We start from the raw sequence: 24,466 nt of genomic DNA on the forward strand, positions 1-24,466 counted from the left end.
TGGGGCCTGTTAATGATAAACATACGACTGTCAGCTCGCAGCGGGCCGCGTCCTGGCCAGCTGTAGATTCACACAGGCAGCCTGCATGCCTGATTCGTGCGCCGTCGTACGGCGGTGTCGCCACGCGCCGTGAATAGCCGCCGTACAGGCTCACAATGCGTACAAAATATTGACATCAAATTATACTTAAAGGCATAGTTCCCCCCGAAAATGATTTTTTTTCTATCGATTAGTCACCCCATGGAGACTTGAATTCATGGATATTTTTTTGTTTTTGTCGCATTCCTAAGCCAATAATTTAATGACCGGCAGCGGTTCCGGTAGGAGACACAAAGAGTCTCCTTTGTGTCTCCTACCGGAACACTGGTCATCAAATTATTAGCTTAGGAATGCGACAAAAAACAGAACTATCCCTTTAAAGGCAGTGGTGTACTGTGGATTTTTTTAGCTACTGGAGTGCTACGTCACGCGGCACGTGCAGACACGCGAGCGATCACCGATTGAAATAACCTCTTTATTACATACACCTACAACAGTACTTAGCCATGGTGGAGGTATAGGTCAGGTGACCTTGCCAGCAGGGGTGTATACACTGGCTAATGAATATACAGGCTAACACAGGCCTGAGGTGTTCGTATGTATAACTGTCACATTTCTATAGACTCATACGCAGTTTAAACATAATAATAGCTCATGACTTCCCCAGCAGATGCTAAGGAACTGTGCTAAAGATTATACGCCCCAAGATGCAATCGTTCTGCGTAATAAACACCTAGCAATGCATGGTGGGTGTTATTTACTTACTTACTTGCTTGCTTACTGTTGATAATCACTAAAACTAAACTGGACAATCAAATACATTTAATACGTAAATTATGTAGATATTTTTTGTAAAATGTATGTGGCAAATGTAACAAATTTGCTCACATGATGTGACGTTAGATCTGCTATTTCCCAGCCAAAAAATGGACAAGTGGTGAAATGGGACTTTCTGCACAATGAGTACTGTAAGTTTATTTTAACCCATTAAGACCTGGAACGCATTGGATTTGAGCAAAAAAAAACATTCTTTTACACTTTGGCTATTCAAAAATAGCAGATCTACAAGCTCATACGAGCTTGTAGATCTGCTATTTTTGAAAAATTGTGAGCATGGGTGCAAATCTTTGAATATATATTTTTTAAAGCGAACATTTGTAACTCAAATCTTTGCTTTCTGGGGGTCCCTGGAACAAAATGTTTTGAGATGGCGGTCCGTGGCCAAATACATATCATTTTGGGGTCCTTGACATGAAAAAGTTTGAGAACCACTGACATAGCAACATACGTTTTATTTCCAAAAACTGTTAGGATTTAGAAGACATTTTGTAGAATCGGAACCTCAGGCCTTAATGGGTTAACAGTAACAATGCCACAATGTAGAAGCACAAGTAAATGCATTAACAATTTTTAGCTGGGAATGCATACCTTTTTTTTTTACTCGGGTAGTATGTACAAAAGTATCAGCAGCATTAAAGTTCCTACGCGACCGTGTGCTACCTCAGGTGGTGGGTGATGGGTTGTGGTGGGTGTGCCATCCCCCCCCCTTCCTCCTCCATGGCTGGCATGGTTTAACATTAGGATAGTTTGCCCGGTGTTTGTCCACGGATGACGAGCCTCTCATTGCTATGCATGTGCCAGATGAATCATAAACCTGTTCCATATGCCCTCGCAATTTACTGATGGGCCCAAGCTGTTTTGGTGGATATAAAATCCAGGGATTACTGAGGGTTGATCCTCACTGAATGAAGGGAAGGAAGCAGAGAGAGAGACAGACAAGCAGACAGACCAAGAGAGAGAGAGACAAAGAGAGACATAGAATGACAGACAGAGAGAGAGAGAGAGAGAGAGAGACAGACAGACAGACAGATGGAGGGTTAAATCCTGAAACTGCAATCCATGCATTTCATGTCCAACCCGGGAATTCGAATCCGGGTGTCCCGCATGAGAGACCAAATTTCTACCACTAGCCCATAGGGGAGATATTGCACTGAAGAGCTTCAGGCAGTACTACCTGTCAACCAGTAGGCGTCCTACCAGACGCCAGGGTCTAAATGTCTCAACTGTAGAGTATAGGTAGACCACCTCCAACCACTGCACATGTACTAGTTATACTGTATTAACATACTCTACCATACAGACGTACTAGTTATATTGTATTAACATACTCTACCATACAGTAGCACAAGGTATATTGTATAAACATACTTTACCATACACATTGGTTAAAACACATTATATATTTATTATTGTGTACCCCCTCAGTGTTACAAATGCCTAAATTAACATACAACAGATTTGACTGTTTGGGGCCGCTGGTTAATCTATCAGGGGCTTTATGAAAGTCCTTTCATGCATACAGATAAACATGTTTGTCACCTTGTCATCAATGTCATCAAAGTGTAGCAGTCAAAAACACAAAGGGACTAAAGCTTTTGGGAATTAACGTACCTTTCTCACGAAAACAAAATGTTCATCACAGAGGAGAAACAATTAAGTAATTTCTGTAAGAGTTAAGGTGCTTATTGTAAACACAATAAAAACATGCTTATCAATGGGAGACACATTTCTAATTGGATTGACATAATTCCAAAATGGTAACACAAACAAATAAGAGCTTACAGTAGAATTAGTTAAAGTGGGTTTTGATAATAACAGAGAGCTTTTTTTTTTGTATAAGTCCATCAGGCTCGGGTTGTTTTATGGTACTGTTTGTCCTCTCTGTACATGCTATACGTATGTTGACATTGTCATGTCATAGTTCTACTACCTTCATTTGGACGGGAGCTTATATTCCCAGGATCAATATGTTTTTTTGGGGGGTTTTGTTAAAAAGTTGAAGCTCTATATTCAGATAGTAATCATTGCTATAGAGTGTTTTTTTAGTAACCTTCAGTAACCTTCAGTACCCCAGTAATGGAGTCTTACCGTCTCTCCAGCTCTTTAGTAAATAAAATACAAACACATTGTTGAACTCTATGTGACGGTTCATGACGTGTCAATGTGACGCTCCACCCCTTCGCTTGTGAGTAGGATGCGTATGTTTCAGACACAGCTGTGTGACTGTACAGTTTATCCAAATTCTGGCTGAACTAGGCATGCCTAGTTTTTTTGTTTGTTTTTGTTTTCAAAACCCGGCAGAATACACCTCAACAAACAAATGCACGAGGTGGTTGGGATAGCCGGCCCCTAAAAGCACTGTTTATGTTGTTCATTACAATGTGAAAACATCCCCAAAATGATAAACAACTAAAGAGGTTTATTCCCTTTCAGGTTAGGATTAATATCAACCTTTTGGCTTAAGGACGATGAAAGTATGTCACACTACCAACACAGTAGTGTTGCTTAATAAGGATTTATGGTTTAAGGCAGTGGTTCCCAACCTGTTTGCAGGTAGTCCAAAACAATATATAATATAATAATAACTTGCTTTCATCCGCTGTCTGCTTGTATGTAATCGATCAGTCAATCAGTCCAACTTGTCATACAGAAAACCCTTTTTTTTGGACAACATTTTCCAAAACATTTATAAAAAAGAGCCGATCTACAAGTTCACAAGCGTTGTGACTGAGCTTAGGCCAGTGACTCTCAACCTTTTCAGGCTGTGACTCCCCCCAAAATAATCTTATTTGAACTGTGAATCCCCCACCCTAACAAGCACTTGGAATTGTAGAAGTTGAGGCATTACATTTAGTTTAACTCGGGTTGAAAATAGCCAAACTACAAGCTCACAACGCCTCGCAATGCAAGATGTTGTGAGCTTGTAGATCGGCTATTTTCAAAAGTTTTGCCTCTTTCTTATATTATTTGACAATTTGGCCAATGTTTGACCAGTTTTTATAGTATAGTTTGTTGATTACTTTTGATGCAGTAATAGACTTTTTTAAAAGGTCTTAAAATCCCTTAAATTGTCATCATGTGGGTCCTGACCCACAGGTTGAGAACCACTGGCTTAGGCTAGGCTGTAGATGGGCTATTTTCACTATTCGTGAATTGTGTTTGTGCATGTGTGGGGTGTGTCAGCTTCTGTCAGATGTAAGTAGGGGGGCTCCAATTAAAAAGGTTGCGAACAGTGATGTAATGGTGATTTTTTTTTATTGGCGGAACGCTATTTTAATAACGGCAAGCACACGCGGTGCACATTTAATTTTACCTTAATGAAGTGTATACATAGTGGGAAACATGTTTGTATAGGAAATGATTCGTCTTTAGCTTAGTTTTAATCTTTGTAAATCTTCTCAAGGAATCTCTTGAATTATAAGAGCTGAAACTAAACGCTTGCTTTGAACGAGTATCTTTCTCTTCTTCGACGGTGGCTGAGGCATTGTTGCGTGCAGATATGATGGCAGCAGCCAAAATGCTGTGTTGTGTTGTATGCGAGGAGTGAGGATGCTGGTCGCCAGAGAAAACGTTGTCACAGTACGTTTTGCAGAAACATACTGTGATAAAAAAATGTATCCCAAAAACGTTGCATGTGAACGTGATCCGCAGATGAGAACCATGTAGGTTCAATCATCGATTCAACGTCGCATACTAACGAACCCTAAACCCTAACCCTTACCCTTACCCTTACCCTTACCCTTACCCTTACCCTAACCCTAACCCTAACCTTAACCCTAAACCTAACCATAAACCTAAACGTTGAAATGCAACGTAGCTGAAAATGTAACGTTTTTGTGGTCCAGAAACGTGTCGCGTGAAGCGACCATGCAGTGCACCCCTGCTCGTGAACCACTGGTCTCGGTTGTCATAGAACAACATGTGCATTTTCCCCCAATTACAGTTTAGTCAGACTTTGAATTCAATGTTTGCATAATAGTCCCCAAAAGCGTTGTTTCAACTTCCACCTTCCTCAAAACGTTGAAAAGTTTCTACACGTTGCAGTAACCTCTAAGTAACTCCACATAAAGTAGCCAGTGGAGTGCTTTGCGACCGTAACTCATGCCAACAGCGGGTAAAGCGATTACCCTGTACCTTTTAATTGAGTGGGTTCCCAACTTTATCCTTTTACGAGCCTTGGTCTTTTAATGGCTCGACTACAGTAATTCGATAATCATTTTCATTTGGTAGAATGCTCACCATCACTCTGATGAATGTCTTCATCAATTCTAATAATATAGTTATATAGGCTGCACTGCAGAGCCTGAATGTAAGTAGAGGGGCCATGAATTGTCCCCTTTATGAATGTCCCCCCCAACTAAAAACTTCATTAGCAAGGCATGGCAGTAGTGGAAATACAGCCACACTTGATATTCATTAAGGTGTTAGTACCGACGTTACGTGTTTTTTTGACAGTAAATTTTCCCATTTACATGAGAAAGGGCCCAGAAACGTTAATGACAAAATACTGTCTAGCCCACACTTTGGCAATGGTCAGAGACATGATTTATTCACTGGTGTCATCGTCACTGGAACTGCGTGGTGAACAGTAGCAATGTTTCTTTTAGCAACATCATGGGCAACTACACTAAATGCTACACTACTGTATTGTGTAGCATTTATTGTACAATGTACATTAGCATATGTTATTTTTATTATTTATTTTATTTAGCAAAAAGTTTTGTTTATTTCGTTTGATAGATTTTTTTCAGATACATTTTCAACATGCATGAAAATGACCATAATTACAACCATTACAACCTGATCCAACCTGAGTGAAACACGCAATTTGTCAACAAAAAAAACAAAACAATCTATTGAGGACCGATGTAAAAGACCCATAAAATAAAATAATTTGTATTCCTCTATAAGGTCTCAGGAGTTTTGTGTCTATTCTTTTGCTCTACTCAAAACCCCAGTGTTAATCTAACTCAAAAGACCGCACAAATGGAACCAAATGGACCCGTAAAAGGTTTTTACTGTGTAGTTACAAACAATCGGTCAGCCAGTGCCAGTCATGTTGAGCCTCTCCCATTAATAATGAGATTATCCGCCTCATATGATTATCCTACGTTTTCCAGCAGAGCCATCACACATCCAGATTATGATTAGGACGCATGCGTCTAGATAAGCTTATGAATAAACAATAGGTAGAAAAATAAATAAGATAAAAGCAGATTTCCCTGAGAATATTGTTTTTCTGTTTCTCGTGAAGTGAATTAGACTATGTGTTTTTGAAATGGTGTAAATGACTTAATTCAGATAAATAATAAATAGGGGGCACTGATGGCCTAGTGGTTAATCATATCGTATCTGTCGGGTGGAAACCTCATATGTCCAAAACAGTTACTTTTCAGGATTCAAATAAAAACAATTGCAAAAGTAGCAGATCTACAAGCTCAAAACACGTCGCTTTGCGCCGCGTTTTGAGCTTGTATATCTGCTACTTTTTATACGTTTGTGAGGCGCTGTAGTCTGATCAAGTAGGGCATTAATTTATGAAAAAACACAAAAAGTTAGAATATGGAGATAAGAGGTTTCTGCTGGATGGCCCTTTGCTGCTTGTCACTCCCTGACTCTTTCCCCGTTTATTGTCAAATCTCCACTCAACTATCAATTAAAAAAAAAAAATCTATGTAATGTATGTTTCTTATAGCTGTAGGCATCCTTGAGCTTGTAGATAAGCTCACACTAGAGCATCAACTGGTATTGAGGCAACGGGTATGGTCATACGGACAAAATGAAAATCTGTTGGGCCTTAATGGCCTTTGGCTACACAGTAGCCATAGAAGGGAATCAATTGGAGATGCAAACTAACTAACTACAATACTGAACCATATTGCACCATTGCGCTAGAACAGAAAAAAACGATCACTGTATACGATCCATCTCATAAACTCAATGTTGATGCCTGGGTTGAAACCTGCAGTGGATACCAATAACCGTTAAGCTGGTATTTCTTTTTTCAAACCAGATTTAAATTTGGATTTGTTATTAACGCAAGTACAATGGCTTCCATTATAGCACACTGACTTTCCAGGAAGATTTTATTAGTTTGGATTCCCCATCGATGATGTCTGGGTTTCTGAACAGTCCACAGCGTCTCTGAGACACATACAGAGCATCATGAGCATTAGTGAGGACCAATAATATGAAGACAGTTTGAAAATGTCGTCCTTTATGTTTCCGGGGGGTGACATGTTGGCATGGGGCTATGGAATTCAAAGTGCCTCCCACCTTGCCACACACAAAAAAAATAAAAGAATAATAAAATGAATGAATGAGCTCCACTGAAAGACCTTGAGTCAATCATATGTATCCTCCCCCTCTCATCTTGTGTGTGTAAGGGCATGTTAATCAAGAACGATATTCGGTGGTCTTATTACACACATGCATTAATAAGGCAGCATGTCATTAATATAGATGAAGAGTGACATGCGTGGGTGTCACATTGTTGCTCGTTTAAAAGGCATCAATCAACCTTCAGCCGTTTTCACTTCACCTCAACCTGGTAGCTGCTGTACAGAGGAGGTCATACTTAAATACTTGGTCCGTCAGGGGTCTGTACTGGGTCCCCTCTTTTTCTCCGGTAGGGAAACGATTATCGGTAGGAAGGTTTAGTAATTTCAAGCAAGATGGCTGGAACAATGGCTACTTCAGTGTGAGAAAGGCTGTAGTTGCCATTGAAAATGGGTGAAGTGCACCTTTAAGGAAATGAGCTCTGTAGCAAACAAAGTCTTATGACATTCATAAAAGTACAGAATACTGGGATCAAATATATACTTATAGTACCAAACGTCAAAGTACTCATTGAACTTTTTTTCTTTAAATCTTTGGAAAATAACAGAAAATAGTGCGTCGCAATGCAACACATTGTGAGCTTGTAGTTCATCTATGTTAATCAACATATTCTTTGAGACACACATACCATACTGTATGGCCATTTGGAGGCAAAGTATAAAATAGGACTTGGTCGTTCAATGCGTGTATAAAATACCCATTTAGACCTGTTACACCTAGGCCTATGTTGTTATACCTTTCAATCCGGGACAGCATCTGTCATGCATTAGATATGTTGGTATATAGCATCATTCATATCGTCTCTGTCAGGTGGAAACCAAATGTCCAAAACTGTTACTTTTCAGGATTCAAATTCAAAAATAGCTAAAGTAGCAGATCGAGCTTTTATCTGCTACTTTTGATGCTCTTGTGTAACACTGTAGTATGATCAAGTAGGGCACTAATCAACGAAAAAACACAAAAAGTTAGAATATGGAGATAAGAGGTTTCTGCCCGCAACGATATAAAAAAAAAGAAGGATTTAGACGTTTTTTTTTAGAATCGGCCTCAGGTCTAACAGTAGCTACTTGAGTAAATGTGTAAATGTACATGATTGCATACATGCCCTCTGAACAGCTCAACATCCACGAGCCAGTGCCTTGCACTCGATCGTGCCACTTGTCGTGGCATGAATATTTCATCCCCATGTGTCGCTTGGTCACCATGGAGCGAGCGAGCAGATGTTTAGAATGGAAGATGTACACATACACAACTTAAGCCCCACATATGCTGCACAATGACGGCTCGGAGTGATTTATTCATACTGGTGAATAATATAAATACACTTTTATTTGATATAGTGAGTGTTGTCTAGCTGGGATGTGATGTGCGATTCAGGCTCGACTCAAAGTGTGTGTCACGTCACACCGGATCAGTCTCGTTTCTTCATCCCGCACCGGAGTTAACCCACTTTGAAGAAAAAAAAGAAAAACCTCAATCTGTTCAAATCAAGCGTTGAGATGAGTTTATTGCACAGCGACTGTGACACGCATGCAGTGGCATAATGATCCAAAAGGAAACTCTGATGGTACGACCTACGGTTCAAGAGTTGTAGGCCGATCTAAAAAAACTGGGGTACAGTTACTGCCTTGGCCTACTGCCTTGGCCTACTGGTTTGGTGCCGCTGATTGGTCCAGTGGTTTCCGAGATTAGCCCCAAATACACAGACAGACAGATACACATAGAGAGGCAATATTATAGACGATGGACGAAGACATAATCTCCTGGACTTTCGGTCTGGTGAAGATAAAAAAATAATAATTGTCCCACGATTTTTGTAACCCATTTTCCGCCCAGTGCCTATTGCCTAAGCTGTAATCCTGGGCGCTACTCTCCCTCTGCCAGCCTGGGTAGAGCCCCGAACTGAGCTCATGCTTCCTTCAACGCATGGGGAGTGAGCAGGCCGCTTCTTATCACCTGACAGGGGGGAGTTTCCCCGGTAGGACGTAGAGCGTGGAAGGAACACGTTATTCCAACCAGTTCCTTTCCCCTCCATCAGGCGCCCCGGCTGACCAGGGGGAGGCGGTATAGAGACCAGGATTACTGCATGTTTGTGAGGGTACCTACCCTAGGGGACACGGGGAGAACATGCAAACTCCACACCAAAACGCCAACCCCACCTAGGGTATGGGCACTGATGACGCGGAGGAGTGAACACGCCCCCAGTGTCCACAGCGGGAATCGAACCCAGGACGTTCGAGCTGTGAGGCGACACGACAGCGCTACCATTGCACCAGACTGGTCTGGTGAAGATAATTAAGCATTAGTACGATATAAGCACTGGGGTACGCTAACGATACACCTCTGGATATGAGGGAAACTACAGTAGAGTGGAACAGCTCCCGTTGCAGCGCATAGAATGTGTTAATTGTCTGACCCCATCCAGAGGGAAAGGGCTCATGGTAGACGGTGAGTTATGGCTGTGAAATGACCAGTGTGATTGTAATGACAGCATTCTGTAAGATTCATCTCATCTGCCCATGATTACTTTGGAGGAAATGATTAATACAGCCCACAGTCCTTCACATCACATGTCTCATTCCTAGATATTAAGTGTATACCGATGTAATGTTTAGTTAAAGCTCCAATCCGTACGTTTCTTGTCCTATACTGGGATTCAGCCCCGGTCTCCTGTGTGAGAGGCCATTTGTACGGCTACAGCCTCTTGCAAGACGGAACCTCCCTCTGACATGGGGAGATATTGGGCTTATAAGCTTTAGGTTGTGCTATTTGTCTACCAACGGTGTCCTACTTGACACCAGGGTCTACATTTCTAGGGAGACCACCTCCAACCACTGCACTAGTTATATTTTATTAATAAACTCCACCATACAGATTACCAGTACTAGTTATATTGTATGCCATACTCTACCATAAAGATTAACATAACAATGTATTCATTCAAATAGGTTCCGGATTGCAGCTTTAATTTCAGGTTAATAATGCATTAATTCCAGAGATAATTATTCAATATACTTTTGTCACTGCTGATATACCTCAGTGTCAGCCTAGGTGCTCTGCTGCAAATAGCTTTTTGACATTGCCAGACGGGATAGAGGCGAAAGCGGAGCTCTCTCTTCCCTTGATTAAAGCCATATGCAGAAAATAGCCCATCTACAAGCTCACATGTCGCAATGCCAACATTTCTTTTTTCAATACAGTAATGCATTGATATTAAAAATAAATGTTACTTTATAATTTGTTCTTTTGAATACCTTTAGTATTTATTTTAAGAAAGTACAGTACTTTAACTCAAGCACAAAAGTACTGGGATTGAGCACGTTGTCCACCACTGTATGCTTCTCAGAGACAACTGCAGTATAGATTAGTCACCAGTGTTGCCATGTCTTCTTATTATAAGTGGCTTTGGGCTTGTTTTCCTGTAAAGTCACTTGTAAATATTGGTAGTTGCAGGTTGCGTTTTTTTGGGGGGGGGCTTGTTTCTAAAGTGTAGTTGCTTATTTGGGCTTGTTTCCTAATGTTGTTTAAACCAGTGCCAGTGGCTCTCAAATATTTTCATGTCAAGGACCCCCAAATGAATACTTGTCCGCAGACCCCCATCTGGAAATATTTTGTGCCAGGGACCCCCACACAAGATGTGTTTTTTTTTCAGATTAAAAAAGATAATAGCAGAGTACAAGCCAAGCTTGTTATATTTTCAAATAGCCTATGTATATAGGTTTAAAGTGCTCATGTGGCCTATGGTCGCTTCTTTTGGGCTTGTTTACAAAGATCTGGTTGCTTATTTCTCTCGCTAAATCTGGCAACACTGTTTGTCACAGATCGAGTCCATTGAACTTTTTGGCCGAATACAGATCACGTGGTCTTCTGGCAAACAGAACACTCAAACGTTCTGCATGATGTAACCTTATCGCTGTGCCAGAGCATCTGCTTAAACTCAACCATGCCTCAATGGCAAAGATGGCAGCATTGCAGCTTGACTGTACTCCCTCCGATCATAAAGGCTTGTATTTACGTGACTCGCATCGACACTTGTTTCACTTCAGCATTACATCATTTTGTCCACTGACACGACAGAGTATATGAATGAGCATCAAGGCACATTCCCTGACGAGCTAGAAAGCAACAGGTGGTGTGTGTGGGTGTGGGTGTGGGTGTGGGTGTGTGCGCATGCGCACGCACATTTTTTTTCTTATAGCAGTATCTGCTTTCCTTTCCTTTCCAGTGTGATAAACTGGTTTTGTAATATAATGAAAGGCTCCCAGAAACTTCCACTGGGATTTCAACATTAGGCTCTATGCACAGCAGCCATATGGGAAATAAATTGGGCCTCTTCCTTACTTCCTTCACAGGTGTTGCCAATTATACTAATTAAGGCTCTGTTCCATTCTGGTCAAACAGAGTCAGGGTGCTGATATGGTGCATGTTGGCTCACTGGAAACACTCTGCTACACCAGTGGGTCTCAAAGTGTGGTCCAGGTAACCTCATGGTTCCTTGAGAGGGGGTTCCAAATGGCCCCTTACGGGTGTGTAATGGGGGTCCTTGAAATTAAAAGGTTTGAGAACCACTGTGCTACACTAAATGGAACAGAGCCTTAATTAGTATAATTGAAGGTCTTACCAACATTTCAAATATGGCTGCTGTGCATAGAGCCCAAGACTGTGTTCTGGGGAAATTTGAGCTTGAATACATCTGTTGTACAACAAGCAAAGCGAGTCCTTTTAAATTAGCATCCTACAAAACCTTACAGAAAGATTGCACTGACCACATTTTTGAACAGTTCCCCCAGCTATTCCGGATCGGGCGCCACTTATCTCATAAGTGTTCGCAGCCCACCCATCCGACCACTTAACATGGCCCTTTGGCCGCCGTTTTAAGTGGTCTGATGGTTGGGCCACGTGCATTTTCAGAGCATGTTTATTGTAATGGTCAATGGTGTTCCGTCTTCGATCAATGGAACTAGTAGTACAAAAGTTCTTATGTATTGGTATCACAAAGATTTAACATTTTTTTGGGTTTAAAAGAAAAAACTACCATGACTTTAAATAATAATATATATTATCATTAAAATCATAGCGTTTGCCAATTATTTGGGGCGCCCACTTGCAATACCCTCGTGGCCCACCAGCGGTCCCCGGCCCACAGGTTGACAGCTGTCTTAGAAGGCCCATTCCTACCGCTTTGTTTTGGTGGAAAAACCACTGCACGAAGGCGAATAAGATGCGACAAGTTCTCTTCTCGTCATCCTCACGGCACATCACGGCGGCGCTCACGTGTCACATGGGTGGCGTGGTGGTGGCGGTGGCCATCTTGCTGATGTCTCTGTTCCGGCCCGCCTCGCTGCATGGGGCTGAGCCGCACGCCGCGGCGGCGTCTGTGACAGATACTGGGAGACACCGGGTTGGCGGGGGGCTGTGACATTTCAGCAGCTGTTTCCTTTATATGTCTGAGTCGCCACTGATGCCACTGTGTGTGTGTGTGTGTGTGCGCGTGTGTGTGCGCGTGCGTGCGTGCGTGCGTGCGTGTGTGTGTGTTAGTTACTAAACTTGTGAGGTCCATATCCCCATAAGTATAGTAGAATATGAGAAACAGCCATTGTAAGGACCATTTTCCTGCATGGTCCTCGCTTGTAGATCGGCTATATTTGCGCCAAATGTTCGCCTCTCATGACATGCCCAGAATAGGGATGCTAGGATGCATGTGGATAAACTGACCCCAACGCAAGCGCACGCACACACACACACACACACACACACACACACACGTGCACGCGCACGTGGGGACACATCAACAGAGAGAGAAGAAAAACAGTGTGTGTCCTTTATAGGCAGTGTCACCCTGCTAGGGCTGCATGGGGTTGACGCTCAGACCATGTGACAACGCTCGACCCCCCCCCCCTCACCCCTGCAATATTAACTCTCATTTGGAGAGCAGCTGTGGCTGTGAGCATGAAACATTGAAGCAAACAGCTGCCGTGCATCCAGCGCCGTCGCACCAACCTCTCACACTGTCTATTAGAGGCACTCCCAGTGGTGGAAAGTACATTTACTCAAGTACTGTATTTGAATACATTTTTTTCAGGAACTTTTACGTTACCTGAGTATTTCTATTTCTTCACAATTTGACAGCTTTAGTCGCTAGTTACTTTTTCAGATTTAGATTATTAATACAATAATTTAAAAAATCCTACTCAGTCTGTGTCCCAGAGGAGGGGCTGTGGACAGTTCAGAAACCCGCCTACCAGTGACAAATTTAATGTATTATTTATCCCATCATAGCATGCTAATGTGAATAGAAAGCGTGCAGTTTCTATTCCATCGATGATGTCACTGGTGGGCGGGTTTTCGGAACTGTCCACAGCCCTCCTCTGTAGACAAAAATGGTATCATTATATCATGAGCATTAGTGAGGACCAATTATATGAAGATAGATTGAAAATGGGTGAAGTCGACCTTTAAGTAAAACAAAACAAAAAGAGTACTGCTCCCACCACTGGGCACTCCCCACTGTTCCATTGAGCTCGCAGCACACAGACTGTGTGTGTCCATGCTGTGTGTTATTCCTCTCACTGGAACGTTGTCTGTGGGCCACTTAGCCGTCTGTGTAAAGGGAGGAAAAGGGACCCGGTCAGGGGCCCTGTGGAGATGTCACCAACATTTAGGAGTCATCTGGAGGGTTTTCAAAGCCCCTCTTTCTTTGGGGACCCAGTAGGCTAGTTTGCAAAGCACTGGGTCCTACTGGGTTCACAAAAGGTTCTGGGAGCCTTTTGTTGCGTGCTGTTACTGAGTCAACACTGAGGGCAGTTTTATCCATGCAGTGAATTGAGGAGAGCAGAGGACAAGCACATGGTTTGTCTGTAAGATATAGCAGCGGTTCTCTAACGTTTTCATGTCAAGGACTACCAAATTGATGTGCATTTGGCCATAGACCCCCATCTGAAAATATTTTAGGTCAAGGACTTCATGAGAGAGGATTTATATTGTTCAAATGTTTAGCAAGAGTTATCTAAATGTTTTTGAAAATAGCAAAAACAAATAGCTCCAAAACATGGGGCAGAAAACATAAAAAAGCAAAGATGACAATATTGAGGAAACCAAAAGTAGGAGGTGCAAAGGCCAGACTGGACCATGATCGATTTTTGTGCAAAATTGGACAAGTGGTCTGATAGGAGAAGTTTTTCTAAACACACAAACAAAATCCACGCTTTCCTAATTGTATATAAAGATTGGTACTGTATCCCTACCTGAACATGTATTTTCTGTTAAAGAGCTTTAACCATTTAAAGAAGAAAATATCACTTACACCACCTTTAATTTAACACTCAGCGTTTACTGTAGTACGATCCGTTTGGCGATTACACATTTAGCGAGATGAGCTGTACTTGACCTGAGGCTTGTAACGCGTCTCGTCGAGAGACACATGCTAATTTACTTCAACTGAGGAAGGACGCGCGGTGAAAGAAAAAAGAGAAGAGGATAAAAAACACTGCATAAAGGTCATGTGTGATTCCTAGTGACAGGCTGAAAGTATACTGTACACGTGTCTAAACCCGGAGCTCCGCTGGGGCCCAGGAACCCCTGGTGGTGCTCTCATAGCGGCTATACAGGTTTCTGTGTCGGCCTAGAAACCTTGTATCTCCGTATGTTAACAGAGATATATTAATGACCTATACTTCATCGTACAACAGTGTCACACAAAATCAGCAAAAATTGCCGATCTACAAGCTCAAAACACGGCACGATATGACGCGTTGTGAGCTGGCAGAGCGGCTATTTGTGCAGTTTTGGAAAATTCCGGTTAAGTCTGTCTGTGGGTTTTATAAATAGGCTAATGAACCGATGAAAAGTATTCAGCAAGACGTCTCTGTCGGGTGGAAACCTCATATGTCCAAAACTGTTAGTTGTACGGCAAAAGAAGCAACCCGTTTCGAGCTTGCAGATCTGCTACTTTTGAGGCTTTTTGTGTGGCGCTATTGTATGATCAAGTAGGGCGTCAACTTACGAAAAAACACAAAACGTACGAATAGTATGGAGATAGTAGGTTTCTGCCCCGACAGCTTGTGACAAAATAATAACTACATTGGATGTATTGGAACACAGGTAAAAAAAAAAAAAGATCTCCATTTCCTGAACACGGTTTTGGACATACAAGGTTTCCGCCCAGCAACCGCAACGACTAGCTCCTATTAGCCGAGCTCCGGTGTCACTGACTGATTCAAAGGCAAATGGCCCTGAATAATTGATCAGCGAGGTTGAAGTGGCGGTGTGGATTATAATGGGGTGGGCTCCGCCATGCTTTCACAGGGACAATTAGCACACAGCGGTAATTACACTTATAGGCAATTTGTAATATCATCCTGCTCCCTAATGCAACGCATGCATGGCTTGGCTTGCTGATGGCATGATGTGATATTGTTCCTTCGCTCCTCCCTCCAGTCTTGCTGGGGAAAACGATAATCGTTTTGGTTTAATTACAAGTTAAATGGAGACTTTGTGTGTTGCTTGATTGGATCACTTTGTTGTGGAGGCACACGACCAGGGATGGAAGTTACCTGTAATCAGGGTTAAAATAAGTGAATGAATGAATGAATACATGATTAAATGGGAATCACTTAAGCCCTGAACTTCTTTGTAAATTGAAATACATTTTTTCATTATAGCCTATTGTGTTTTATATCAAGGTTAATGTGGTGTTTTCAATGAAATTGTGCTATTATCAAACATACAGTATCAACCATATTCAGAGAAGTACGTTTCCCTAAAGGAAAAGCATGTATTTAATTCAGTCTGAGCAGAAGCAGGGATAAAACATATCCCCCACCCGACATAAAAAAACAATGGAATGAGGGAGGGATATCAAAAACAGAGGCATGCAACCCCAATCTCTCCTCAGCAAATCCAACCCTCACAGTAGGATTTGTAAAACTCCGTTTAACAAAGCGATGTCTATGAAAACAGCACTGTCACTGTAGATGGAATGTCTAACTCTTTACTCTTAAGATGGTTTGGCTATATACAGTACTTCATCATGACACACCACACATTCAGGAATGAACAATGAACGTTTATGTCCCTTTCATTAGAGCACATATAAAAATTATGCACTCCTGACATAAATTTATGTCGCTGCCAGGAGATTTCCTTTTTGCGTGTCTGTTTTTAAACCGGAATATAGCTGGCTATACCAAATGTATGAAAGGAGGTCAAAAGGTACTTTTGTAAACTTCAAAACAACATCTATGTGTCATCAAAGAATTTATAGAAGCGTACTTTGAACAAATGAATAAAAACAAGCATACAATTAGTCTCTCTTTATTCATACCCTACACACATGAACAACATATCCCCCCAAGTTTGATATGCATTAGTCCACAGACCCCCATTTAATACCATGTTTTTGTTTTGTTTTTATTTCTGGGACGCCAATAAAATCCTCAGTGTCAAGGACCCCCTAGGAACCCCACATTGAGAACCACTGTCCTAATAGTAGTTCAAGTTCTAAAACTGCTTTGGCTCTTTGCAAAACTTTCATCTGTGCTTATCAAATCTCCATGGCAACCGTCGTATCTCCCTCCACGGATATGATGTCACGGGTAGTGACTATGTGATGTCACTTGGGGGCTAACAGGTTCTTGGCACAGATGAAGGGTTTCTCTTCATTGCAGTGACCATCGTCCCAGAGTTTCGGCACTGTTGAACACACAAACAGACGGCAGTGTTAATTTCGTCGACTAAAACTATGACGTCTACCTTTTTTCACTGACAAAAACTAAATAAAAACTAAGCTACAAGGACTAAAACTAAGACTAAATATATTGACAATTTCGTCTGCAAATAAAAACTAGACTAAAATGTTAGGGAGGGACTAGTGGAGAAGAGATCTAGTAGAACTAAAAGTCATTTTATGTTTGGTTGTGCTCGGGTGCGTGTCACAACGCTTGTAGATCGTCTATTTTCAGCATGCAACGCCATCGCATTACGACGCCATCAAGGCCCACCAAAATATTTTTTTGTCGACAAAATCAATTGTACATTGTCGACTAAAATCTTATGACATTTAGTCAAACTAGACTAAAACTAAAACTTTTCAGATGACTAAAATATGACTAAACTAAATCAGATTCCGGTCAAACTACTTCTCTAGACTAGAGTGAGTGATGCCCATGGGCATAACACCAGAAAGAGACCAATTGACCTTGTTCCCCCATACTTTGGAAAAAAATGCATTCTATATGCTGCCACCATAATGTGGAATGAGCTACCAAAACCCATTAAAGATCTCGACTCCCTACCCAAACTCAAAACTAAACTAAAAGATTGGCTGACCTCTAAATACAAGAGAGAGCATAATAGTTAAACTCCTTGAACACCTTGGTAGCAAGCCCCCAGTACCGAGAGGGAGCAGTGAAGCGCATTGGACATGGTGGCCGTTCATAGGTACTGCAGCTTATTACGGCTGGGGCCAGACACATGAACGAGCGAAAACGGTTTCGACCAATGGGCTCGACTCACGAGCTTGCCTTGCGCACGGGGTTGCGCACGGGGTTGCGCACGGAGGTGACACGGAGGTGTGTGTGTGTGTGTGTGTGTGTGTGTGTGTGTGTGTGTGTGTGTGTGTGTGTGTGTGTGTGTGTGTGTGTGTGTGTGTGTGTGTGTGTGTGTGTGTGTGTGTGTGTGTGTGTGTGTGTGTGTGTGTGTGCGTGCGTGCGTGCGTGCGTGCGTGCGTGCGTGCGTGTGCGCGTGCGCGTGCGTGTGCGTGCGCCACTTACCACACCAGTTGATTCCAATGCAGTGTTGCCCTCCGTTTGGTTCTCCTGGGCCCCAGTTCTGATACACAAACCTTGTTCCATCACTCCAGAACCACACACCCTCCTGGAGAGGAATATATCATTGAATATCGTCACTGTCGGGCAGAAACCTCTTATCTCCATATTTTTTCCCCGTAAATTAACTCCCTACTTGATCATACTACAACGTCACACAAAAGCATAAAAAGTAGCAGATCCACAAGCTCTGCATTGCAGTCTAGGTGCCCGGACCGCTACGCCAGCGGTCCGGGCACGACCTTAATCTCTATTCTAAGTCAAAAGCATGAAGTTATTGTTCACCTGTCCTCCGTCGTAGCCTCCTACCCAGGAGTAACGTTTGGTCAGACTCTGGAGGAAGATGTATTCCGACTCACTGTGGATGGATGTCAGGTGGCCTCCCCGGTATAGACAGTATGACTGCATGGACACACAGATACTATAGATGCTATAGATCAGGGGGTCAACTTTTTACAGGTCAAGGACCCCTCACCCTCGCTGAGAGAGGGGTCCCCAGACCCCAGACTACATAATTGCATAAAATGGTGTTGCAGATTTTTTAATAGATTTTCATAGATAGCTTTATAGACTTGTTTGACATCATCGTTTTTAGATTTGTGTCAATATGTATTTTCAGACATTAACCACTTAACTTAAACCCTCAAAACTTAGTAAACTTGACCTTTGGCTCTGTACTTGGTCTGCCCCCCCCCCCCCCACACACACACACACACACACACACACCAAACCTCTTCACCGAAAATAGGCGATCTACAAGCTCAAACACAATCCAAGCCGCAACACAATCGATTGATCATTAGAATGAACTTTCTCTGAAAATGCATGTGGCCCACCCATCTGGTCAGATGGGTGGGCACTCGGTGCCGCGCTATGAGCTTGTATATCTGCTATTTTTTTTATCTAAAAATGTGTTCCCTGGATTGAATGGGTTAAAGGAGTACTTCTCCCCAAAAATATAATGAAGCCTTGAATTCATGGAGATTTTTTTTGTCTCATTCCTGAGCCAATAATCCAAGAGGCTCATAGGAGGTGGGAGGAGACCAATGCAACAACTATATAAAAGAATAATATAAACTCTAACACAACTCCTAGGCCTATGATCCAGGCTCAAAGAGAATGTTTTAAATATAGTTTTGGTCTTGTTAAGATTGGTCTCCTATTAAATTCAATTAGTCAAATTATTGGATTAGGAAATTGGAAATATTGGTAAGGAATTCGACAAAAACTAAATAAATCTCCATGTATTCAAGGCTTCATGGGTGAGAAATTGATAGAAAATAAGTAATTTATTGGGTGAAGTATTCCTTTGATACCGATTTATTCTTCATTATACGCATAAATGAAGCATTACCTCTGCCTGAGACCAGGTCTTTGGTTCGGACATGTACAAATAACACAGGGGTCCAAACTGCTTCCAATCAGAGGGACATGCTGTATGGATAGAGGATATGGATACAGTTAGTAACATATAGGGGGGGTATGGGATAATAGAAATTAAATGCTTTGTGTCCACTGCCTTAACAGAGGGGGCAACAACAGCTGACACATACGTACGCGTGCACACACACACACACACACACACACACACACACACACACACACACACACACACACACACACACACACACACACACACACACACACACACACACACACACACACACACACACACACACACACACACACACACACACACACACACACACACACACACACACACACACACTTACTTACCTGCAGATGCCATCAGAGGTACAACAGCACAGAGAAAGAGAGTCAAAATCTTCATGGTTAGAACGTTCTCCTCAACACAGCTGACAGCAAAATACACAACTGAGGAAAAACAACAACAATGCTTAGTCCAAGTATTAGTTGTAGGAATAGTGCTAGTAATAATGTAGTTTTTTCCCCCGACATGTTACAGTATTTTAAATACAAATGGTCTCTGTCCTGGCTGTATGTTTTATCCATGTTGCTTTTCCTTGAGGAGAATGTCCCTATTGATATCTTTGTCATTTCTATATCAATCCATTTGACTTCTCACTTCTGTTTTCCTTTCATCAATTCATTATTGTGATATTTGGTGTTGCATGAAAATAATTCAGTACATTTGGAACGACTAACCCTCCTTCTTCGTTCTAGTAAGACTTTATATTTGATTCTCGCTTTTGTATTAATCCATATAACATTTGGAAAAAATATATTTGAAATACAGATGCAAATAGTGGAAGGATCATCATTTTTTATTGTTTCTACTCTGCTTAGAATTCCATCTCGTATCCATCTCAACCTATTCAGACCCTGTCTTATTTTAGACAATAATGATTTCATGCAATTCATCGATATTCTTACTAATATTAATACACCCAAATATTTTATTTTATTTGTGTTTACAAGGCCAGTGTATGCATGCTCTCCTAGTTGCATTAATTTCTGATCTTTTAGCAGAAGTCTAGCTTTAAGATCAATATTAGAATAAATCTCCCCCTTTTGCATATTGTTATTAACTTATCAGCCGTGACATATGCTCTGGTTCTGTGTCTGGCAAATAATAAACATTTAGAAAAGAAATACTGTATCTGTAACACTGTATTTGACCAACTAGCAAAACGTATCTATATACTGCACTTACATTTTTAAAATCCTACATCTAAAGTAGATGGTTTTTAGTATTTAACATTATGGCCACTCCTCTACGAATTTCAAGTCAGATTCACATAGAGTTTTTATATTCATGAAACAGGTCCTTCAGAAACCCTAACAAGATCCAACACATAATGCATCACAACTAAATGTAACGGTCTCACCTCAGAATGTGTCCACAGTAGATGTCTGTTCTCTGTTCAGCGACAGTAGCTCATATAAACCTTCACTATCTATTTCTAGGTTAATAAGTTAATCAGGTCTCTCTTGAGAATGAGGCCTCAGTTTGGGTTGATTGATTGATTGATTGATTTATTGACAATATAATCAATGTGCAAACAATTGCACTCAAAAAGTCAATCATGTCGCAAGAAAGCTGAAAGCTTATTCCCATTGTGGTCCTCCTGATGATGTAAGTGTGTGACATGGAGGGGAGGGAGAGAGGGAATAAAAGCAGCAACACAAAAAGGAACATTAAAAAGCGATATAAAATACATCAAACATAATATATTTAGTACATTTATATTTCAGGTCCGCAGCTGTTGTTAATCAAGTTCTTTAGCGAGGACTTACATTTTGCCATTGAGCCAATGGGCTTAATTCTTGCAGGTAGATCATTCCACGTAATTGCTGCAGAGTATATAAACTAATTCTGACCTATACAGCTTTTGAATCTGCAAGGTTCAAAGTTGGTGGAGCTTCCTCTGACTGTGCAAAAGGAATTGTGTAAATATGTGTGTGCTGCATTGTTTATAATCCAGTGGACCAGACACATTTCAATGTGACTAATCAAATGGAAAGGGAGAAGATGTGTTCTAGGATTAATAGTTTACCCCACAGGTTAAGAACACATGCGCACAGAAGTGCTGATATTGTGAATGTATTCTCACTGGAAACACTCTGCTATCCATTGTACACTCTCAGAGTTATGGGGGTCCTTGAAATTAAAAGGTTTGAGAACCACTGTGCTGCACTAAATGGAAGAGAGCCTTAATTAGTATAATTGGTAACACCTGTGAAGGAAGTGGTGAAGAGGCCCAATTTCTTTCCAATATGGCTGCTGTGCATAGAGCCTTGGTCGTTTTCTTTCCAACTGAGTTTATTATTAAAGTTAGCTGCAATATGTCACTTTTGTTATTGTACTTGGTAAAAACAAGTACTAGTCAGGATAAAGCACTGCCGTGTGCTGTGAAGTGAATTATGTTGTAGTATTGAGCTGTGTTTGATTGTAATGCTGACGCAACATGTAGGCATTGTAGCCTAGGGCACATAAAGGTAATTCAGTTGTGGTCAAATCTGCACAGCAGGCCTTTAGTTTTGTCATCTTATGGGCAAGTCCACTTGGCCTTTGGTAGTGTACACAATTGTTTGAGAGCTCAAAGGCCAAATGCCAGGGCAGGAAGGCCATCAGTCTACAGAAATAATTAAATTGTTTTTTTTCCTCAATACATATTACCATTTGTGAAATATGTGAATAACAAAGCTGTTAATTTCACAGTCACACTATATTGGTAGGCCTATACAAATTACTAATATTTATAGAAACGTCATACATACTTAGCCAGCCCTGGACTATCCAGAGGCACTGGACTCTTTTGTGGACCCTAAAGCCTGCTCTACAGAAGTCACTGGCCACATCAACCAGGATGAACATGACATTGTGTTACCAACAACCCGTTACTTTACACCACTGTGTATGGAGGATCGAAATGACTGGAGACGCCGCTCATTCAAGGATGAACTAGACTAGGGAGAGAGAGCCTCTATCCATGGGTTCCAAAGTTTGACCCTGGCCATCACTACACTACACAACTGATGAAGTCAAGTAGAAGACAGCTCAAGGTAGGAACTGTTTTTCTTTCTTTACTTCTTTTTGCTGCTGCTGCTTGTGTTGCATGCTGTGTGTATACTGTCATGATTCAAGCTGCTTGTATATGTCATTTTGGGACCCAATGACTGGGTGGTAAGGACACCTGTTCAGTGACAGTTTTTGGCCCTGGAATTGAATGCTGATGTCAATCTACATTTATGTGTTGTGTATGTGAGTTTTCTATTTCATATAAGCTAGAGGTTCTGGGCCTTGCCATCACAACCATCAATTCCAAATGTTCCTTTGGATCTACATTGTGTCCGTTGTGTTGTGGCTGATGTTGAAGGTTGTGAGTTGTGACAGGGTGGGTTAGATATTGGTTCATATGATGGCTTGGCCTCACCTCTGTCTATGTAGGCCTTTTCCTAATACATGTTGTACTGTGGTACTCCCATTCTAGGTAGTATTATGATTGTTGGGACTGGTTGTTGTCACCATGACTGGTGTTGATAGTCAAAGGTTTGGGTTGTGGTAATTGTTGTGATTTTCGTTGACCAACTGTGTGTCACTTAAGAGTCTCCCTCTAACTAAGGGTGGTGAGTGATGTTTCAGTTGAGTCGCATGCACAGAGAACATGATGACACCAGGCAGTATCACACGACAAGTTCTACACACATAGATAATTTATACAGTATTGGCCACGTGACGTGACCAGAAGATATGAGGCAAGGACAAGAACAGAATGGATAGAATAGAACATGCATCTCGTATTAATTGTGCACAGACATCAGTTTGATAAAGTAGTTGATGGTCATCGTATCACGGGTATCAACTATGCTTACGTGATTCACCACATGTGTGTACTGGGTCAAGCAGAAGGTCATAATTCATGACAGTAAGTATAGGACAAGGACAGGAGGCTCAGCGCTGACTGGCCTGACAAAGATAAGGGTACTCATCTCTACCAGTTCCTCCTGTCCACAGGAGGCTGCTTCTTAACAGTTTTCTTATTTGTTTCCCAACCTTTGGTCCGAACACACACACACACACAGGACTTTGTATAATTGATTTGACTGTGCCTTCCTGTTATTTGTCCGGTTGTTTATTCTCTTTCCCTATCTGTAACTGTGTTTTTGAGAGATTACCCAAACAAACTAATCATTTTTGTCTGTGAGCAGCTAATCTCCGCCACCGCTGGACTGTGTGTGTGTGTGTGTGTGTGTGTGTGTGTGTGTGTGTGTGTGTGTGTGTGTGTGTGTGTGTGTGTGTGTGTGTGTGTGTGTGTGTGTGTGTGTGTGTGTGTGTGTGTGTGTGATATCTACCTATATAAAGGAGAAAGCTACTTCCGCCGCTGACGCCACACCCACTCCATGCATTTGGACCTCTCGCCGCTGACGCCATACCCACAGCATTGATTTGGACTAAACACAACAACTACATATGACATCTCACCACAACACCAACGTGCGCGCTGAATTTACGGGTGGCGTAGGGTACTTCTCATTGCTCACTACACATTTGCCTCAACGGAACATAATTCATTCTACTCACCACATTACGACCACAACGGACGGGGAAACACTTTCGCACCGTTTACCGTGCGCACCACCGAACGCCGACGGCCACAGCCGAAGCAACACGACGCGGCGGCCATTGAAATATCTGCATCGCCACAACAACAACAACAGAAGCGTGTCCTTCGCTTCAACCCCCTCTCTTGCTTACCTTTTTGTTCGACCCACACCGTTGTGACAAAGGTGAAACGGGGGTTTCTTAAAACTTTTGTAAATGTTTTTATTGGTGCTTAATGTATAATTATTTGCTCATTTAACCACCATCTTATTATTTTTGTACAACCGTTTTGCACTGTATACAATTGTTTTCCCCCGGTCCCTTGGTTCACTCATTGAGAGACATTCAGTGGCAGAGAGGTGGTCACGAGGTCCCGCCCAAGGCCACGGTCATGGCC

General features: G+C 41.8%; 1 protein-coding gene across 1 annotated transcript; it reads right to left on the reverse strand.

Annotated features, from left to right (window-relative positions):
* Positions 1 to 16,828: 16,828 nt before the first annotated feature.
* Positions 16,829 to 24,053, reverse strand: LOC308088862 (ladderlectin-like; the record flags this gene model as incomplete). The annotated part of the gene is made up of 6 exons (XM_080433448.1): positions 16,829 to 16,908; positions 17,988 to 18,090; positions 18,327 to 18,443; positions 19,396 to 19,475; positions 19,779 to 19,858; positions 24,049 to 24,053. The coding sequence occupies 6 exons, from the start codon at positions 24,051 to 24,053 to the stop codon at positions 16,829 to 16,831; spliced, it is 465 nt and encodes a 154-aa protein (XP_080289574.1).
* Positions 24,054 to 24,466: the final 413 nt, after the last annotated feature.

The sequence above is a fragment of the Gymnoscopelus braueri genome (assembly GCF_963280865.1).
Source record: "Gymnoscopelus braueri genome assembly, chromosome: 7".
NCBI classification, from domain to species: Eukaryota; Metazoa; Chordata; class Actinopteri; order Myctophiformes; family Myctophidae; genus Gymnoscopelus; species Gymnoscopelus braueri.